This window comes from Ovis canadensis, chromosome 11 (assembly GCF_042477335.2).
Source record: "Ovis canadensis isolate MfBH-ARS-UI-01 breed Bighorn chromosome 11, ARS-UI_OviCan_v2, whole genome shotgun sequence".
Lineage (NCBI taxonomy): Eukaryota > Metazoa > Chordata > Mammalia > Artiodactyla > Bovidae > Ovis > Ovis canadensis.
Genome location: NC_091255.1, coordinates 39,575,596 through 39,598,031, shown reverse-complemented (window position 1 = coordinate 39,598,031; position 22,436 = coordinate 39,575,596). Strand labels below are relative to the sequence as shown.

At 43.1% G+C, this 22,436-nt stretch overlaps 1 protein-coding gene across 3 annotated transcripts in view; it reads right to left on the bottom strand.

Annotated features, from left to right (window-relative positions):
• Positions 1–22,436, bottom strand: part of MYOCD (myocardin) — an 85,785-nt gene that overhangs the window by 50,888 nt on the left and 12,461 nt on the right. For all 3 annotated transcript variants that reach the window (XM_069603584.1, XM_069603581.1, XM_069603583.1), the window contains exon 2: positions 3,750–3,815. Coding sequence is in view for 2 of the 3 variants with exons in the window: in XM_069603581.1 (XP_069459682.1) it covers positions 3,750–3,815 (66 nt within the window). In the remaining variant the exon portion in view is untranslated. The remainder of the gene's footprint in view (positions 1–3,749; positions 3,816–22,436) is intronic.

The window sequence follows — 22,436 nt, the reverse complement described above, 5'->3', positions numbered from 1 at the left end:
CTGATATTATAAATGTGAAAGCAATCTTAGAAGCCAGCCTGGGGGTGTGCTTCTGGCTGAGAGCACTTTTGCACGGTTTAAAGGGGCTCTGTGCTGGCTGCTGCTCCAGGATCAAGAGATGCAGGTTTTGGCCTCAGCTGCTGCAACAGGAGGGGACTTCAATTTCTTCTTTTTGCAATGGGCAACGGCCTTGGGTCAATCTAATGTACAACTCAAGACTAATTCTGTCCAAGGAGAGCAGGTGTTTCTGTGAACAAACTAAACCAGCAGGGCTACCTGGTAGTAACAGAAGGACAATGAACAATTCACCTGGCCAGCAGCTCTCCGCTAGAGCAATTTATAACAAGTTTGAAAATTCAGGGGGAGTACTGCAGTTATTTCCGGTGTTATGGACAATGTAAGGCTGTGTTATCATTTTACTGTGCATGCGTTTAAAGTCTCACGGTTCAAGTTTGTAAATAGGATCGCTTTGGGCTTTGGCTTTGGGATGTTTGACGCATCTCTGAGGCCTCTCCAATCTTAGTTTCGTGAGGGTTAAAGACAGTGAGACATGGACTAGGGCAGGGTTTTCAAACTCTGTTTGAAGAGGACCCTGGGGAAGAGAAACAGGGTTATCTAAAGGGGTGAGGGGGGGCGAGTGAGTGGGGCAGAGGCCCCTGACCCTGTTCCAGCCAGTATGTGTGTGTGTGTGTAGACACACATAGCACACAATATATTTAACTATCAAAAAAACACCAAAAATCATCAAATTAGGTGATCTCCAATGACTGTCGGCTTTCCTTCCCTCCGGTCTACTCACTTTCTTCCTCCTTTCCTCTTTTCTTCTGCTTCAGAAAATTCAAATGATAGAAGGAAGACATAAAAAGCCCTCTTGGGAAATATAACTGGTCCCACCTTCTGTGTTTCTTGTACCTTTCCCCCTAAAATCTTGAGCCTCTACAAAGTACAGTTGTGCTCACGGTGGTCCCCACAGCACCCAGCATACCAGCCCGCACAGAGTCTGGGTCATCATGAAATATGTTGAATCTGATTGAGCAGAAAAGACCCAGAGACTGTGAGTTCCTGCTTCCTTCTCTAGAGCAACTGCCTTTACACACGCGTGCCTGGTGGTGGTGGGTGGCTGAGTAAAGAGACTAATGTTTAAGCTCTGGGTCAATGGGGTTACCATCTGGGCTCCCCATCTCAGCAGGTGCAGAGGCTTGTCTGGATCTGGCTTCCCCAGAAGTGCTGAGTCCCTGAGATCTAGGGGCTGGGCCTGCACGGGGCTGGGTGCACCTGCTGTAGCTCTGACAATTTTCTACAGCAGAAGTGACACGCTTGGAGAGGAGCTGGCTGAAGACTATGGGAAACTGATGCTGCTTGAGCTACCGTTCTCACTTTGCTGAATTAAAAAGGAAACGTCACTGCATGACTCGTAGGACTTTCCCCCAGCAACTGTCTTCAAGACACAATGGGCTATGGGTGCAAAGCTTTTGTTAAGCAGTATTTCATTAATATATACACTGTCTGATTCTGGAAATCCTGGACAAAACGAAAAAAAGGCAAAGTGTTAGGCACTTAGTCATGTCCAACTCTGCGATCCCATGGACTGTAGCCCACCAGGCTCCTCTGTCCATGGGGTTTCTCCAGGCAAGAATACTGGAGTGAGTTGCCATTCCCTTCTCCAGGGGATCTTCCTGACCCAGGGATTGAACCTGTGTCCCCTGATCTGCAGGTAGATTCTCTACCATTTGAACCACTGGGGAAGCCCCACACTATCTGATTCTGGAAATCCTGGATAACAACATATTCTATTTCCTTTGGACCCTATTCTGCAAATGGACATTAAATTTGCATACCTTACAGAGGGGTGTTATGTAAAAATGTGCCATTGGATTCATTCCTGTTTTTATTAGGTGTCTTATTTCTGAAATTTAACTCCAGAAACTTCAAAAAAATTTTTATTCTCCTCCAAATGGCAGCTGCAAGACCCAGGTTTGGATTATTTAAACATGTACGTTAAACTGTAAATCAGTTGTGAAGAGCTTGAACAGATGTAAAGGTATTGGGTCTCTCTACTTCAATTTCCTTTCCAGAATTAAGGAAAGCAATGCCCATGAAGGATTGCTGTTGTTATTGTTTAGTTGCCAAGCTGTGTCCAACTCTGTGGGACCCCGTGGACTGTAGCCAGCCAGGCTTCTCTGTCCTTGGGGTCTCCTAGGCAAGAACACTGGAGAGGCTTGCCATTTCCTTTCCAGAGGATCTTCCTGACCCGGGGATCAAACCCAAGTCTCCTTCATTGGTAGGTGGGTTCTTTACCTCTACGCCACCAGGGAAGCCCCCATGAAAGAACTGATTATTTTAATCCCACTGAAACTGACGTATTCATCTTATATTTGAGGGCATGTGGTAGAGACTATGGTCTGCTAAGAGGATCCTGGTGGATCTACACTTGTCTACATTTCACTGTTAGTGAATCGTTCTTCTAGATGGTGGTTAAACAAATTCAATTCTACACATTTGCAACAGGATTCAGAAATAAGACTGGCCTGGTCGGCTTTGAGTGCCAATGTATTTATCTGACTTGAAGCCTGTAGACTCTGGGTCTCTTCTGTGTTTGAACACCTGCCTTGCTGGGCTGGCTTAGATGAAACAGGCCACACAGCCTTGTGCCTTTGGTTTCTCATTTTAACTGTACATTTGATCGAAGCAGCCTTCCAGTTGCAGGGTGAGATCTTTCTTTTGTGCTTAGCAAATCGCTAAAAAAAGTTGTTCTGCCATAGGTCACCTGCTGTTTTTTCTTTGCAGGGCTGAGCCACGAACAAAGAACTTCATCTGAACTCCCAAAGGAAAGAGTTTGAAATATTCTTAGTTCTTTTCTGGTTCTGAAGCACTGACTATACTTAAAATGTTTAGACTTTGGATCACAGGGCACAAAGGTTACTAATTGTAGGACATTCAATCAAGGGCAAATGCTTGCTTGTTGCATGCTTAACTATGAAGTCACAGTCTGGACAAGGTCCTGGATTTCTGCAGGAGTCATTATGGATTTTGACTTTTAAAATTTTAATTAAAAAATTAAAAAATTTAACTTCTGCGGGAAGAAGTTAGGAAGTGTGACCTAAAGGAGCTTACATGGTGATTCCATTTATTTGGTACTTTTCCTGTTTTTATAGCTAACCAGAAGGTAGCTTCAACTGCTAAACTTGAAGTTTTTAAGTTTCAAGGTAGGAAATTTCAAATATACCTTCCAAAAGATAGGATAATTCTTCTTCTTTGACCCAAATGATGGCCAGTAATTCAATGTTATACCATTTATACTAGAGTGGTATTGCTGCTCATTATTCCAGAAAGGAAGCAACTGACAATATTCAATTAACTGGGGACTCAAGTACTCAAATAGTTTGAAACAAAGGAGGTGAGAGAAAGATGATACAATTGTTGCTTCCAGGAAGAATAGTGATTATGTCCAATTCTAAAAATAGAGGGGGGATGGAGGCCCATAGAATTGTGTTTGTTTTGTAATCAAATCCACTACATTAGAATTTTAGGTACAACCTCTATGAGTAAAGGGAAGCCCTGGCAGGTGAGTAGCATTTGGGACAAAGCCTCTAAGGTCTGGGATTCCTGCTGACCCAGAGTCCGTGAGGATCTGGGGAGACTGATCCATGAAATTAGATTATGACCTCTGAGGTGCTTTCCAGCTCCCAAATTGCACGCCCCCCTGCCACCCCCATACAGACCAGTCCATAAGAAGCAGAGCTACTCACATGGTATGATGCCTTGGTTAGCCAGCTGTTCTTGGGTCCTTCTCTGCTGGAGTCGTAACTGTAAAACTTAGAAAAAGAAGTGTTAGTATGTGAGCTAGGCTAAGACTGATTGCGACCACTTCTATTTGCCTTGTATCTTTTTTTGCCTGATCACTCTTCTCATATTATTTCTAGAACAGTTCTGAAAGTCTGAAGTGTGTGAAGGACACTTGCATTTTGTTGTAGACATGGACAAGAAAGGAGGAGAGAAGCTGAGGGGTTGCAGGGTTTTCCGGCAAGTGAGTGGCCACCAGAGACTGGAAGTCCAGTCTCCTCCTCTCAGTGTGACACTGTCTCCCCCGCTATGCTACCTGGGAGATGAATGCCATCAAATGCTGCCATGAGTTCAAAACAGGAGACAGAGTAAAGAAAGTTTGGTCTCAGAAGTGTCACCTGGGTTCCAATCCCACCTGGGACTGCCCTTTCCTGGGTGGATAACTCTGGGCAAGTTGTTCAACCTCTTTGGCCCTCAGCTTTTTCATTTGTAAATGGGAACAATGCCCTGTAGGATTGCTATACTTTGATTAAAACACGTATGCAGGTTGCTTAGCAGAGTGCCTGGTACCATAAGTCATCAATAAATGGTAGTATTGGGGCTTCCCTGGAAGCCCAGTGGCTAAGACTCCATGCTTCCAGTGCTGGCGGCCCAAGTTTGATCCCTGCTCAGGGAACTAGATCCCTCAGGCTGCAACTAAGAGTTCGTATGCCACAACGAAGCTGCAAGATCCAGTGTGCTACAACTAAGACCTGGCACAGCCAAATAAATGAATGAAATAAACATTAAAATAATAAATAGTACTAACATGAGAGTCTGGAATTCACCTGGGAATTCAGAGAAGGGCCAATGGAGTCACGCTTCAGTTAGAAAATGTAAAACACTATAAACTGAACAAACTATAAATTATGGAACTTTCTGTTACTATCTGTAGCACAAGCAGATTATATATATATCACATATATTTATGTATGTAAGTTACATATATGATATATATTATGAGTGTAATATTTTTATGATTTCCTTCTTCTCTTGTCACTTAACCCCCTAAAAGAATCTATCTTTGGACACATACATTTTCTCAGGGAGATTCAGAGTTTGTTGTCTTGATTCCTGGGTTTAAGATGCTCAGGATGAGAATAGAAACAGCAGAAATTTTCAAAAGAGGGACTGGTTTGATCACCTTATAATGAAAAGAGAGAACAAGCATTGCTTTTATGAAGAGAAAGTTCGAGTGGAGAGAAGAAAAATGAAAAGGCTATACAGCTGTCTTTCAAGTTCATTCACTATTCCACAGTGAGGCTTCAGAGCAAATGCAGTCATAAGATATACTGAGACGAGCTTCTCTGGCGGCTCAGTGGTAAAGAACCCACCTGCCAATGCAGGAGACACGGGTTTGATCTCTGATCTGGGAAGATCCCATATGCTGTGGAGCAACTAACCCTGTGCCATGTGCCGCAGAGCCCGGGAGTTGCAGCTACTGAGCCCTAGAGCCCGTGCTGTACAACAAGAGAAGCCACCGCAATGAGGAGCCTGCACACCACAAGGAATAGTAGTCCCCGCTTGCCACAGCTGGAGAAAAAGCCTGTGTAATAAGGAAGACCCAGCACAAAAATATGTAAATAAATAAACATAAAAAAACCAAGATATTCTGAAAGGGTAATGAAAACAGGTAATTTTTAAAGGTGTTGCTATGGGTTTTGAACTGGCTTCTCGCCAACCTTCATGGAGAGACCAATGTTGCTCAATTGCTATCAATTCCTTTTGGAGGCTAGACTGTGCTTCGCTGAACAGTCTCATGTGACTCCATCTTAGGACTGAACACACAAAACAGAATCAAATGAAAATACAAGATTTACAGTAGAATATCTGAAGTAAAAAAAAAAATTCACCAAAAGGCCTAACAAAAGAATGAGTATCAAGTCAGGACACTTGAACACAGAGCAACCTGAAGAAGAGAGAGAAAATGATGAAAAAAGTGGTCAGACCCTCAGGTTCCTGCACCCCAGTGTCAAAAAGTCTGTTAATAACATCATCTCATTCAGGTTAGTTCAGTTCAGTTCAGTTCAGTTCAGTTCAGTCGCTCAGTTGTGTCTGATTCTTTGCGACTAAATGGACTGCAGCATGCCAGGGTTCCCTGTCCATCACCAACTGCCAGAGCTTGCTCAAACTCATGTCTGTCGAGTCAGTGATGCCATCCAACCATCTCATCTTCTGTCATCTCCTTCTCCTCCCTGCCTTCAATCTTTCCCAGCATCAGGGTCTTTTCCAATGAGTCAGCTCTTTATATCAGGTGGCCAAAGTACTGGAGTTTCAGCTTCAGCATCAGTCCTTCCGATGAATATTCAGGACTGATTTCCTTTAGGATTGACTGATTTGATCTCCTTGCAGTCCAAGGGACTCTCAAGAGTCTTCTCCAACACCACAGTTCTAAGGTATCAATTAGATCATTAGATCTACTTGATGTATATATAATAATTGGCTCACTAGAGCCCCAGAAAGAGAGCAGAAAAATAAATAATTGCCACAGCTCCCCAAATTTGGTGAAAAACAGAAATTTACAGATTCAGAAAGTTCAACAAACTCCAAACCAGATATAGTCACAGAAAAACCACACTTAGATTCATCATAATCCAATGGCTGAAAACCAAAGAGAAGGAGAAAATCTTGAAAGTAGCCAGGAAAAACAAAACATTACATAAAGGAAAACATTGATTTAAATAACCACAGACTTCTCAGCAGAAATCAAAGTTCAGAAAATAAAACAAAATGAAAACCAAACAAAAACTATCAACCCAGAACACAGAATATCCTCTAGGAATGAAGGTGAAATAAAGGTAGTTCAGGTAGAGGAGAAAATCAGATAATTTGTTTGCTAGCAGACTTGACTACAGTAAATACTTAGGGAGATTCTTCAGGCTGAACGGAAATGATATCAGAAGGAAATCAGGGTATTCAAGAATGACTAGAGTATATCAGAAATGGCAACTAGCTGGGTAAACTGTAAAGATTATGTTCTTCTCACTAGCTAAGTGAAGCGTGGCTGGTCACCCAGCGCCCTTGGCATTGCCCCTCTTGTCACCTGGGAGCTTCTGTAGTCCTTCCCTCCAGTGGAGGACTGGTGGGCAGGCTGTCAGGTCAGCGCTCCATGCCTAGATAGAGGGAAAGGCCAGACGGCCAAGGGCAGGATGGTCCTGGCAGTGGCATCTGTCCCTGGGAAGCGTCTCCGGGTCTGGCAAAGCTCCAAGGCTAGAGGTGGAGATTGAATGACCACATCCCTTTCTGCGCCCACTTCCTGCTGCACCTGGGAGAGTCCTGACACTGGGCCAAAACTGTACCACCAGTGGCCTGCACCTATGGACGCAGCTGTCCTCAGCTACTGCCCGGCCTCCATTCCTAATGGTCTCTTCGTGCTTTACTTTCCTCCCTGCTTTCAGCTTGCTGTGGTCATCTGTGTCCCCAGAGCCCTTGGCAAACCTCCACCGCTCCACTGTAGCTAAAAATACTCTGAGCAGAGGGTTGCTTTCCAGTCCAAGCCTAACCCCTGCTCCCCGGTCCAACCAGCTACACACTACAGGTATCCATGAAGCTCTCTCTTCACTTCATTTGAGGCCATATGGTTTTCTTTGGGAGGTGAAAGGGAGGGAGTTCTTGATATCTTTTCCACATCATCCCAACGTGCTCTCATATGGTTCTGGCATTCAAGTGTCAATCTGTTTTAGCTTTCAGAAACAAAGCAATTTCCCCCCTCTAGTTTTGCATTCTTCTAGTCATCGTTATCAGAATTGAGAGTCCTGTGTTTATACTCAGGTTGCTTCTTTTTTTTTTTAAGTAAGTTTCTTTATTAAAAAAATAAAAATCTCTACAATGTTATATTTAAGGACAAAATGAGATAATAAAAAACAATGTGATGTGTCCCCTGAATGTTAAAATAAAGCATGGTGATTACTGTGACCAATTTGAGTTAGGCAACATTTATGTCATTCTAGAAATTTCCATAAATTGCCTAGGAACCAATAAGTAGATCTGAGAAGATATTAAGTTTAGAACAAGAAGGAATCCTCAGTACATGCTGTTCTTTTCTACACAATACTGAGATTAGTGATTTTATCTAATCATAAAAATATCAGCTCTACTATATTAAATTCTCTTCAAGACTGATATTAGTCCAACTTAGTTTTCTTGGTGGAGAAGGAAATGGCAACCCACTCTGGTATTCTTGCCTAGAGAATCCTGTGGACAGGGGAGCCTGGTGGGCTGCTGTCCATGGGGTCGCACAGAGTCGGACACGACTGAAGCAACTTAGCAGCAGCAGCAGCAGTGTTCTTGGTACAAACCCAGATGTTTATACTAATCAAGTTGCTTCTTTATTCAGAAGTTCTGGGCTCTCAATTCTGATTTTCTCATTTTTTCTGGCTTTTCCTGTCCCAGTTCTACACTATTTGAATTATTCTAGACTTAAGAATAGATGTTCATGCCTGGTAGTGAGGATCTTCTATCAACCTTCTTTTATAAACGTGTCTTGACTACTCTAGCCTGCTTTCCCACCCGCCCCCTCAAATGAATTTTAGGATGTGAGTAGCAAGTTCTGCCATCACCTCAAGAACCTACCTCTCTGGAAGCAGAGGGGATACATTGCTTTAATATTCTATAATTATAAGTGTGAACCCTAACCAGCCAGGGAAGCATTATCCTGTTTAAGATTATTAAAGAATATATAGAAACTTCAGGGTCAAGGATAGTGCAAGACCAGGAATAGGTTCTCTGAATGTAGCTGGGACTGAGACTGGATACCCAGCTCAAGAATGGGAGCTAGAAGTACTATTCACAGTAGCCAAGATATGGAGATAACCTAAACGACCATCTACAGATGAATGGATAAATAAATCTGTGGTATACACACACAATGGAATATTACTAAGCCATGAAAAAGAATGAAAAAGACTGCTATTTGCAGCAACATGGGTGGACCTCGAGATTATCACACTAAGAGAAGTAAGTCAGAGAAAGGCAAATAGCACATGATCTCACTTATATGTGGAATCCAAAATACAACACAAATGAGCACATCTGTGTGTTGGGCAAACACGTAGGAAACAGACTCCCAAACATGGAGGACAGTTGCCAAAGGGTGTTGAGGAAAGGGATGGATTGGGAGTTTAGGCTTGTAAGATGCAAACTAGTATAGAAAGAATGGATAAACAACAAGGTCCTACTGTACAGCACAGGGAACTATATTCAACATCCTGTGATAAACCATTGTGGGAAACAGTATGAAAAAGAAGATTTTATATATATATATATATATATATATATATATATATATATATACATATATACCTGAATCAACTTCACTGGAGAGCAGAAATCAACACATTGTAAATCAACTCTACCTCAATAAAATACATTTTTTAAAGATGGTAGCTAGAATATGCGGAGAAGGCGATGGCATCCCGCTCCAGTACTCTTGCCTGGAAAATCCCATGGACAGAGGAGCCTGGTGGGCTGCAGTCCATGGGGTCACTAAGAGTCAGACACGACTAAGTGACTTCGCTTTCACTTTTCACTTTGACGCATTGGAGAAGGAAACAGCAACCCACTCCAGTGTTCTTGCCTGGAGAATCTCAGGGACAGGGGAGCCTGGTGGGCTGCCGCCTATGGGGTCTCACAGAGTCAGACACGACTGAAGCAACTTAGCAGCAGCAGCAGCAGCAGCTAGAATATGTCTACACACCACTGGCTTGCAATCAGAACATGACAGTGGCCTGTGCCCAGCAGAGCAGAGCCAGCCAGGATGGGAAGGACCAGGTCTAGCTGGGCACGTCTCTCAAGAGTTTCAGGTAGAAGAGGAAGGAAATATAGGAATTGACGGATATAGTAACATTCCTCTTGCCACATAGACTTTGGACTCTAAAGTTTAGCCTCATGGGTGCAAATTTCAAATGAAACAATTTGGATGATAAAATGGTAACTTCTGCCACACTAAACCCTATGTTTTAATGTATTTCTTCCATTGGAAGGTATCCTTTCAAATGAAGAATCAGAAGCCACTAAAACATGAAGCATGTTTCATTTTCACTGCTTCCTTGGTAACTAAGCACAAGGGACCTTCAGCTCAGTATCACTGTCCATAGTGTCTCCATAGCAACAGTCATGTAGGGTACCATTCTCACCAACACAGGTGAATGGCTCAGCCGTGTCTCTGGTTAGGATGAGGCTCCTGAATGATCCCAGGCTCTGACAGCATCACACAGAGTTGTTGCCATGGTTTTGGTGAGAAGTATTGCTTTTCTGAGGATTACAAAACACTTTATGTTCCAACCCCATGCTGGCTCATTCCTGACAGAGTGGAAAATGTGTCTCCTTGGCTGAAATGTTCCTCTTGAGTCCAGCCCAAAGATGACATTTTTAGGAAAGTTTGAGAAGAATCCTGAGGCTGTTACTGAGTCACGATAGAGTAGAAATGGATCTTTTCTATTTAAAGAGTTTTGTGCTACTGTTTGAAAATGTCACATTGCTAGGGAACAGTGGAAATGGAAAACTTTCCATTTGCCATCAACAAAGGAAGCTCGTTACTGAATGTGAAGCAGAGGAGCTGAAGAGAAGTTCTGTTACCTGTCTGACCAAAATAGAAGGAGGCTGATGGGAATTTGATTTAATAATATTGGTCTGAACAAGCTTGAAGCTCCAAAACGGGATCACTCATCTGGAATGTAGCACACATAATTTTAACTCCCACCCCCATCCCCCACTCCTACGAAGCTGTAGTTTAGACTGGTTCCAGAATCTCTCTGGATTGCAGTTTAATACAAAGCAAAAGAAGAGATTAGCTTAGTTTAGATCAGGATTTCCCCAATTTATCTTATATCAAGAGTCACCTGGGACCTGGGGGGAGAAAAAAAACAAAACAGTATCTCTTTGGTACCTTTCCTGGAGACTATGGTCCAATAGTCCTGTGCTATATTGGAAATATATTTTAACAAACATTCTAGGAAATTCTGAGGAAAAAAAGTAGGTTTGAGATATAGATATAAGCAAATATACTATGTGAAAAAATGAGACCCCATTTTTATACTGTTTTGTGACTTTCTTTTTCATTGGTAATATACCATCATTTTGGGGATCAGGGGTATATATGTACATCATCTTTTTTAGTGACTACAGAGTATCTGGTCATGCACCAATAACTGTTTAACAAATCTCCTTTTATTTTACATTTAATTTTTCTTCCCGCATAAGTGATGTATTTGTACTCCTTCTGGGACTAGTGGAGGGTTTCCCTTTCACTACATCCTTATTATCAATGCTATTAAAGAAGAAAAAAGCCTTACTAATTTGATTGGTATCCATTATACTTTCTAATAAGTTAGACACACTTTCATAAGATTTGTTGATTATTAGTATCTTTTCTTTTGTGAATGACTTGATAACAGTCTTTGCAAAGTTTTCCACTGGCATTACATTTTCTTATAGGTTTTGGGAGAGCTATTTTTATCTGAAGCACATTAAACATAGTCATATGTTGTAAATTCCCCCTGGGTTTTAGTTTCCACTCAGTTTTGAGTGCAACGGTTTTTGGCATTTAACATTTCTATATGCAATCTTTTCAAAAGCTCTTTTATGATTTCTATCTTTGGTATATACTTCGGAAAATCCTTTTCATCTCCAGATTATATACTCATTTAAATGTTCTTATATCTTTAAGATCTGGGGTTTTGTATATGACTTTGTAATGCATCTGGAGTTAAATTTGGTATATAGTATTAAAAAAGGTTTTCATCATTTTTACAAATTGTTAACTAATTATTCTAACATAATTTCTAATCAAATGGATTTTAGATATCAATTTTGTTATACACTACATATATAACCCTTCAATCTGTTTCTACTCTTTCTTTATATTCTGACCTCAATATTTTGTTTTGTTTGCTTACAGGCTGGATTTATTCCTGACTTAAATATACATTTTGTATGGCATGGGAGTCTGATTTGGGAAACCCTCAGCTCCCCGGTTGCATAATACTTGTGTAGATGACCCAATCCAAGCCTTCAGAATGATTCCCAAGTAATTACAAGGGTCCAGAGTTTCAAACAATAAAATTATCTTCTAAAAGTATACATTTTCTAGACTTTCAGCAGTAATACTAGATGCCAAAACACATGGGACTGTATCAAAGTTTTGCGTGAACACAGATTAGAAATCTAGCATTCTGATCATACTAAGTCAAACAAGCGGAATCAGAATGTTGTAAATTTTTTAGCTAGACAAAAATTCATAAAATTTCTGTATATTAATACTATATATATAGTATCAATATATACAAAAGCTTCTCTTCACAGGGCTTTTCAGGTCTATTATATTCTTCTGGGCTTCCCATGTGGTGTTAGTGGTAAAGAATCCACCTGCCAATGCAGGAGACATCAGAAATGTGGGTTCAATCCCTGGGTTGGGAAGATTCCGCTGGAGGAAGGCATGGCAACCCACTCCAGTGTTCTTGCCTGGAGAATCCCATGGACAGAGGAGCCTGGTGGGCTACAGTCCATGGGGTCTCAGAGAGTTGAACACTACTATGCAGGCATTTGCACACATATCCTTCTACTTCTCTGTATATTCATTTATTAATTTTTGAGAGTTTGATATTGAAATCCCACCTAAAAATCTCATTTTCTCTACTTATAAATAATTGTAATATATAGTGAAACTATATATAACCTTGTTCTGTCTTTTCTAAGTCTCCTGTAAATGTGTCTTCATGACTTCATAATTTAAAAAAATAAAAATTGAAAAATAAAGCAGCAGCTTCTATCAGCAGCAGAGGTGACATATCAAGTCAAGACAGTGCCATGTACTCATGGGCATGTTGATGTACGGCAGGCAGGGAAAGCTTGATCCAGTGAAATCTGAGTCTGAATCAGTCCTGAACTACTCATTTTATCAGAAAAGGGAGAAGACAAAAGAAGAGAAAGCAAAGATGGGCTAACAGTACAATGAGGAAGTAAAGAAGAAAGAGAGTAGGACAGAGGTTTAATTTTTTATTCTAAGAAGAGTGTTTGTGTTTGTATGAGTACTCCAGTGATGGCTCTCAGTTCATATGTATTTAACAGAATGTAAAAGATGGGTCAGATTAGGGGCACTAAGGTCCTGCTCCAGAAAGGAAGCAAGAGATGGGCCCAGTGTCTTAGTGTTTCCCAACTCTTTGGCAATTGTGAATTCTGGTTTATTACTTTCTGTCTAGAATGTGACATGGGCCCATGCAGTTGTATCACGCAAAGAATCCCAAAGAAATTGCTGGGATCTGTGCATTACATTTTTATTTGGTCCATCTAAAAAAATTATTACAAAGAGCATCATCTTTATCCTTACCCACCACTCCTCCCATGCTGCCATGGAAGCAATGGCTTCCTAAGACCATCATATTATTGGTATTTGATTGATTTTCTGTTCCACCCTTCTGCCACTCAGCTTTTTTTTTCTTTCCCTACCAAATTCTCCATTTTTCTTAAGTGAATCTCTCTTAGCCTCACCTCACCCATGGTCTCTGTGCAGATAACTTGCCATCACCTCTATAGCCTCTAAGAATGCTCATATTTTCTAAAAGAACCCCAGAATGCATGGACTAGCAAGATTTTTTTTCCCCAAATTTTAAATTAATTTGTATTGAAACATAACAAACATCATAACCTGACTTGTATTTATTTTACATTTAGTAAGTCATTTTTGGGTGGGAGGAGAAATAAATTAAAAAAAAAAAAACCTCAAAGAAGGTGAATGATAAACAGAAGACATGTACTCACTAAACCAATCATATATTCATCATCCATATGAATATATATATATGATATATATGTATACATATATGGTGAATCATATATTCATCATCGTCTTTCTTCTAATGTTCCACAAAATCCAGCCCAACAATGGCATTGCCATGACTACCAGGGAAGGTAAAAGCAATTCCCTAATTTTGCTGAGTGAACCCAAGAGTCTTCTTCCAACAACATTTCAAAATAATAACACAAGGAAGTCCTCTCTGGGCCCCAGTCTTCCTTCCCATGAAGGACAGGATAGACAAAGTCAGCAATAAGTGCTCTTAAACTTAAAAAAAAAAAATCACTGAAAACTTTTTTTTTTTTTTTCCCAAGCTGAAATCCTACATGGAAGGAAAAGCACAAACAAAATGAAACCCAGGACCAGGGTGCACAATAAATGCAGAACCTCTTGTGAAATGTCAGAGTTCTATGAATCAGAGTTTGAAAAATCATTGGATTGGATCGTCTCTAAATCTCTTCCAACTTAAATATGTTACTTTTGTGATTTTGATCTAAAAAAGTCTCAACCCTCCAAGGAGACATTGCTTAGGAACAGATGGGTTGACTTTATCCACAGAATGAGGGCTGAGGGGTGGATTACGATGCCACCTTTCCTCGGCAGAACCCTGCTTCTCCAGCCCTTCTCAGTCCTTTGAATGTCCTTGTGTGCTCAGTAGCTTCAGTCGTGTCTGGCTCTTTGCGACCCCATGGACTGTAGCCCACCAGGCTCCTCTGTCCATGGGATTCTCCAGGCAAGAATACTGGAGTGGGTTGCCATTTCCTTCTCCACTGAACTTCCTTGCAGGGGTATAAAGCCTCACGAGATGCAGGAAAGCTTCAGATTCAGAGGACCACACCCAGGTTCCTTAGCAACAACAGCAGAGGGAAGCCTTTCTCACCAGCAGATGGTGGTGGGCTGTTGCTCTGTTTCTGCATCACCTTCTTACAATGGGCTCTTGGCTCCAGTAGAATCCTCTGAAGCCTACTTAGCAACCAGCATCCCTTGGTAACCCTGAGAGCCATCTTTCCATCAGACCTATAGCGCTGCTTTTTACTCTCGTTGCTCTATACTTTTTTCAAGTCCTGCGTATGCAACATGCCCTCTGTCTAAATACGAATTCTTTTAATCATCTGAGTATTGGATAATGGGGGTCAAAGTCCAGAATCCCAGAGAAAACCAAAGTGAACTGCATTCAAAAATTGACTTGCATCTATACAGAATTCCTACTTTGTACACATGCAAAATACTTATGAGTTGCAGTTAGAAGATTACCAGAACTCTGTCGCTGAAATATATCAGTGGATGTCCCCTGCAAGTCACACGAGAGTTCAGGGGACCAGGCCCTGCTCTTCCCATGAAATAGCTGTGTGACCTTGGTCAAAGATACGTCACCTCTCCACAACTCGGCTCCTTCCTACTAAAACAAGAAGGATGAGCTGGTGATCCCAGAGGTCCCTTGGAGTGTGAATATTTCATGACCCTCGGCTTCATCTTTGACCAGGGTCTTTCTTTGTATGTCTCCAAATTCAAGCCGCTGAGATGTTTCTTAATCTCAAGAGTTTTCCCCATGAGATGATGCGACATGGCTTGGAATAGTTCTAAGCGTTATGTTCAAACTGTAGGAAAAAGGCTGCAAGAAAGAAAGCCTTCCCTCACCGATGGCTCTAAGAAGTCAGATGTGAAATGCTGGGTCTTGAAATGAACCTCCAAAAGGAAACGTGACCCCAAATACTATCACTTGTACAAAGACTCCAGAAATCTTTAGGGGTCAAATGGACCCCAGGCCAATTTGATGATCACGCAGTCTTGCATGAATCTACCAACTCAGTCTCTCAAAAAGGATTCAGTCATTCCTTGCTATTGGCTGAGGCATCTCCAGACACTGACCACGATACACAGTAATTTAAGGTGTGAATAATCTAGTGAGGAAGAAAAGACACCCACACATGAGTCAGAGAAATAAAGTGTTAGGCAACACATGATTAAAGCATCCATATTCATAGGAGGCTACCAAGGATAAAAGAACAGAACCTTTACTTTTTCAAGGGAGAATCTTATTAGAAAGAGGGCTGATAAAGGGAATTGCTGACTAAGGGAAGAAGCACGCATTACAAACTAGAATATGGAATCAACATGGTACCTCCTGTCCAGGGCCAGCTTTGTGAGCATATCACCTGCCACCAGCATCCCACGAAGGGCCCTGTGCTTTGTCTAACGCTGTGTTGTCACCACCTGAAACTGTAACCATTTACAGGGCCTCACATTATAACTCTGCATCGGGCCCCACCCACTATGGAGTGTACCCCCAGAATATCACCTTGTTCCAGGAGAGGGATCCTACTGTGGGGTGGTAGGAGACGGGACTAGAAAAGGTAGTGGGGTTCATGGACAGAGGGCCTTGAATTCTATGCTGTACTGCTCAGACTTTATCCTGTAGAAAGAAGGTTATTTTTTCAAATTTTAAACTCTTTTAAAAGTTTTTTTAAATTTTAAACTTTTTTGTATTGGGGTACAGCCGTTTCAGGTGAACAGCTAAGGGTCTCAGCCATATCTGTACATGTATCCATTCTCCCCCAAACCGTCCTCCCGTCCAGGCTTACATGACACTGAGTAAAGTTCCACGTGCTATACAGCAGCACTCTGTTGATTATTCATTTTAAATGGAGCAGTGTATACATGACCTTCCCAAATTCCCTAACTATTCCTTCTCCTCCCCACTAGGCAGCCATAAGTCTGTGAGTCTCTTTCTGTTTTGTAAGTTAAGTTCATTTTGTATCATTTCTTTTTACATTCTACATATGAGGGATGTCATATCATAGTTCTAGAAGGTGTTTTTTTGAGCAGCAGAGTTATATGGTAACATTGAGATTTTAGGACATCTTGTGATGTCCTCATGTTATCTTGTGATAACATGAATGGGGGAGACAGCGCTGGTGTGAAGACCCTTATCGATCCATCAGCAAAGTAAGAAAGTTCACTTAGATGTGGTGAGAGCAGAGAGAAGAAGTCAAATTTGAGAAACAAATGGAAAAGAGGAATCTCTGTGTCTTGGTAACAAATTGAAGATGGAGGGACAGAGACCGTTGAATCAAATTTACATGACAATTTCTTTCCCCAGGCTTTTGCAAAAAAAAAAAAAAAGATAAAAATAAAATGACAAGAACTAAAGCACTGTGACTATAATTATCGGTGGAAAAATTGGTAGGGCTGTCAGGGGCCTCTGAGGCAAGGCTTTCATTCGAGAACTTGGCAGTAAGATGACTGGGTTAACATTGTTCAATCCTTCATTTTATCCACTCAATATTTACTGATCTCTTCCTAAAGGTCTAGATACCACTTTAGATATTAAAGACCTGGCTGCAAATAAAGCAGTCACAGGCTCTGCCTATGAAAATTTTTACAGCCTCGGAGGGAAAAGATGTTAAACAATTACAATTGTGGGTATATGGTGAAAGGGAAGTGGCACACCATTTTGAATCACAGAGTCTTTTCTGGTCTTTTTTCCCAGGAAACTAAAACAAATAAATAAATGGAGTTGTTAAGCCCATGACACTTAATTTGCTACCTTTCAATTTCACTAAACTATAGCCTACTTTGTGTGTGTGTGTGTGCGTGTGTGTGCGCGTATGTCTGCATGTGAGCAAGGGTAATTTCCATTTCCAAAAGACTTGGCTTCCCTGATGAGAAGGGGAGATTTCGACAGAGTGAAAGATAAAAAAGAGAACGTGAGAAGCAGGTGATACTTGCCTTTTGTTCCCTTCTGAATGGTTTTCCACTGAATTACAAGGCAATGCTATTTTGACCTGCTACAGAGGTGGGTTTCGTGTAGCCTAGATGTTCCCACTGGATGGCCTCTCACCCAGCCAGGCTGGCCTTTTCCCTAAAAATTTTGGAAATAGGACTGGGAGACAGATGTCTATTTTGGAGCTGTGAGGAGTGGCCATTTTCAACCACATGAACTGGACAGATGGTGAACCTGGCTGACAGGGATGCAGAGAGCCAGTGAGAGTGCGGCTGGAGGGTGTTCCAGTCTCCAATTCCAGCCCATCCTCCTCTATGGATCAATCACGTTCCTGTTGCCGAGTTCCATGAGACATCCCAGTATGCTTATAAGCTTTTCTGTTTAAGCTTGTTCAAGAATTCTATTTAATTCTCTACTGTTTGCAAACCAAGATGCTCCCTAATGATTAGCATTGAAGAGGGACAGCCGGTGGCGGTGGAAAGTTACCAGGACAAGCAAGCAAAGCTCTGAGACCTATTTTTAAATCCTGGTTCACTAATCAAAATCCCTAAGGTATGGACCCAGGGTTTGTAAAGGTGGCCAACACACATACTGCAAAGCGTGACATTGGCAGAGCCTGGAAGCCAGGATAGGCATGTTGCAGGCAACATCTCTGAGTGGTTGTTAATGTTGCATCTTCTCTCTGTGGGGCCAGGTAAGGACCACAAGCCCTAGACAGAGCAGAGCATCAGCCAGCCACAGGTTCTCCCCTCAGAAGGGGCAGTCGTATCTGTCCATAACGTAGGACTTGAACTTCTTTTGTTGACCTCCACCCTGGGTTTTGGGCTTCCTGGGTGGCTCAGCAGTAAAGAATCCACCCACAATGCAGGGGACATGAGTTTGATCCCTGGGTCGGGAAGATCTGCTAGAGGGGAAATGGCTTCCCCCTCCAGTGTTCTTGCCTGGGAAATCCCATGGACAGAGGAGCCTGGGGGGCTACAGTCCGTGGGGTTTAAATGAGTCAGACATGACTGAGCAACTAAAACACAACCACACCCTGGGTTTAGCTGAACCGACCTTCGGGTACAACCCCTGACTTTGACATCACTGTCTTCAAGGACACAGGCCAGTGGAGGGTTTTGTGAAAAGTAACAAGCAAGGGACTTTTCTAGTGGTCCAGTGGCTAAGATTCCAGGCTCCCAATGCAGGGAGCCTAGGTTCGATCTCTGGGCAGGGAACTAGATAGCACCTGCCTCAGTTAAGAATGAGCATACTGCAACTAAAGATTCCCACATGCTGCAACTAAGACCTGGCTCAGTCAAATAAATACATATTTAATTTAAAAAAAAAGATGTTTGAAAAAAGGAAAGAAAGTAACAAGCAAGACCACCCTGGGAAGTTTCAGTAATGTTCAGGGCTGGAAGCTGATACTGTTGGACACAGACTGTTGAAATAACTGATCTCTTCTTGTCCAACGGGTGGCCTGCCACAGAATCCTTTCCTATACCTGCCACTTCATGGCAAATAGATGGGAAAACAATGAAAACAGTGGCAGAATTTATTTATTTATTTTTTTGAGCGGCAAAATCACTGCAGATGGTGACTGCAGCCATAAAATTAAGAGACGCTTGCTACTTGGAGGAAAAGTTATGACCAACCTAGACAGCATATTAAAAAGCAGAGACATTATTTTGCCAGCAAAGGTCCGTCTAGTCAAAGCTATGGTTTTCTGGTAATCATGTATGGATTGACAGTTGGACTGTAAAGAAAACTGAGCACCGAAGAATAGATGCTTTGAACTGTCATGTTGGAGAAGACTCTTGAGAGTCCCTTGGACAGCAAGGAGATCCAACGAGTCCATCCTAAAGGAAATCAGTCCTGAATATTTATTGGAAGGACTAATGCTGAAGTTGAAGCTCTAATACTTTGGCCACCTGATGCGAAGAACTGACTCATTGGAAGAGACTCTGATGCTAGGAAAGATTGAAGGCAGGAAGAGAAGGGGACAACAGAGGACGAGATGGTTGGATGACATCACTGAGTCAACAGACATGAGTTTGAGTAAGCTCTGGCAGTTGGTGACGGACGGGAAAGCCTGGGGTGCTGCCGTCCATAGGGTTGCAAAGAGTCGGACACCAGTGAGCGACTGAACTGACTGACCTGGTATTTTCCAACGCTGGGACAAACAGCCCTCCCAGGAGCAGCCTGCATCACTCATGGGTCTGATATTGTCTCGGTTGGGGTACACAGGCATCAGCCCACCTGGTACAGAGGAGACAAGCCGATGAGAGCTGAGAGAAGGTGGCCTTTTAGGCCAGGCTGTCTACATTGTTCCTGCCCCAATCCTGGCCGTGTTTCTCAAACAAGGCTGAAAGCCAGGGATTATTTTCGTGTGTCCTGTTGACATCTGAGCACATCCTGCTCCTCACCTTCAGAGTCCAGGTACCAATAATAACTGTTCCCTTGGCCACTGTTACCCTGTGCACTGACATGCAGCCAAGGGGTCACAGTGACCAAGAAGGACAGAAGTGGACCGTCCACCCATCCATGTCTAGGGACATCCAGAAAGAGGAGGAGAAAATGACCATCAGGTGACGGAAGTAACCTTTTGTGGTCAGACACAGAAGGGGAGCCTGGGGGCTGCTGGACTGGCCTGAGCGGTCCTCACGGATGAGCACAGGAAAGAGGCTGGGACCAGGCACCACAGTTCTTTCTTCACCTCACAGGACCTCCTGACTCTGCTTCCTTCGAGACACACGAAGGAGACACACGAATTCAGGCCAGCTTCCAGCGCTGGACACATGTCGGGTAGAAAACCACAGGCATGTTCACATGCCAAGAGCCCCAGCTCGGGCTGACCACGCGGTTGTGTCGGTGATTAAGCCTCACGCACAGAGTCGAGTTGTTTGAGAACGGCGTCTGCTCATACAAACACTGCAAAGCGACCCTTTCCCTAAGCACCACGCTCTCAGTTTGTCAAAACATTTGAAGAAGACTAATTCAGGCCTCAAAAGGAATTCTCTCTCACGCAGCCAGCTGCCAGGTCTGTGAGCCGAAGGCTTTATGTTACAATATTTCAAGACACTAGAGACAGGAGGAACGCGGGCCTCGAGTGGACGTCCCGTGGGGCTGACAACGTCAATAAGGGGACAGAAGGCGCTCTTCACCTGCTCTCTGGCAAAGGGGATGGGATGAGGAGGCCAGCTCTGGCCAGTCTAGATGCCTGTGAAGAGCAGTACAGGGCAGGAGCCACAGACATGGGCTCTGAAGCCAGGGGTGGGTGCGTGCAAGTCCCAGCTTTTCCATTTACTACTCGTGGCGTTTTATGAGATGTCCTCTGGGGCTACGTGCTCCAACTTCTCCATCTTTGAATGTGGGGGGACAGACAGGGGGCCAAGGTACCACCCCCTAGGACTGTTGTGAGGAGTCAGTTAGTGTAACATACGTGTGATGTACTAATAGCCATAGCCAGTAAGCAGTGAGCATGCGATCATTCTTGGGGTGCTCTACAGGACTGTGGTGCGTGTCCCCAAAGTCCTCCCTGTGTGGGGAGGACCAGCCAGCCTCAGGCCACGCTGTCATAGACCTGCCCGCTGAGCCCTGCCTGCTCAGCTGTGGGGAAATTTTTTCCTCCATCGCAAACAGGTCCCTGGAGCGCAGAACAGCAACTCAGCAACTGACATAAACAATTTCAAACAATCATTTCAGAAGACAAATGGCTCCATTTGGGCATCAAGATTCCTCCCAGAGGCTTTCCCTGCCTGTTTATGTGTTCCGCGGCCTCCAGCCACAAGTGAATTAGGCGGACAGCGCGCTCACGCCCGGGGAGGCCGGAGGAGCCTGTGCGGACCAGCACCTGCTGTTTGACCTGCTTTCCTTGAAAGCTGATGCTGGGGGTGGGGGTGGGGGTTCTGGAGGAAAGAAACTCCCATTTCCACCTGCCAGTGCCCACCCGTCATGGGAAACGTGAGATACAGGGAAAATAGAATATGTAGGTATATTACATTTTTTTTACACATTAGGAAATAATCTTGGCCCTGCTTTTTTTTTTTTTTTTAAACAAGCTTTTGAAACTATCAAACATAATGTTTCAGGACTTCCCTGGTGGCACAAGTGGTTAAAGAAGATGCCTGCCAATGCAGGAGATGTAAGAGAGGCAGGTTCAATCCCTGGGTTGGGAGGATCCCCTGAGGGAGGAAATGGCAACCCACGCCAGTATTCTACCTGGAACATTTCCTGTCTCTGGGACGTTCCATGGTGCCGGGTTCTAGTCTATGTGCTAAGACCAGAAACTTCTGCAGAGGGTGGTGCTTTACTGAAGCCAAAGGCTCCTTTGTTTCTATGCCTAGTCAGTTCTCCTCTCAGTAGAACTTGCTGAATTCCACCTCTCCTAATTCAGTCCTTTCTATCTTGAAGCCAGAGGAGATGGCTGCTTCGTGCTAAAACAGCGCTAAGCAGAAGGACCATTTATTTTGTTGAGAGTGACTGGCTTACCCATCTCGGCACCATCAGTGCTTCCCCGTGGCTGTGTGTTCCTCAGAGGATTACGTGGCCAACTTGGTTCTGGGAGCCCAGAGCCCAGGCTCTGGTTCTTAATCTACTGAGGGACCTTGGGCAAATTTCTTAACATCCCTGACCCTCAGGTCTCCTCATCTGCACGACCAGTTTTGCAATCTCACAGAGTTGTTATGAAAATATAAGCACAATGACTTGAGAGTTTAATTCACCATAGAAAATAAAAGGTGTTACAATTTAGCAGACTGCTGTCTGAACCCCAGGCACTGCTCCCTGTAGTCAGAGCTCCCCACCTTGGTTTCAGCTTTAGACGGAATGACATTTTCAGTTTTCAAGGTGGAGGATCTGGGATATCAGGGAAGCTGGAAGAACAGCCGCCATGCTCATCCTTAGAGCTGACTGGTAACCTTGCAAGATCCGGCTCTCACCGGAAACACATTAAGACTGAGCTGAACAACCACCACCTCTGTCTGGAGAATGAAAATGATAACAATGTCTTCCTCAAAAAGTTTTTTTGAAAGAGAGGGAATAAGTAATAGTATGTATATAAAACATTTATAGAATATATTGTAAACGCTACAATGATAATGATTATCTGTATTACTT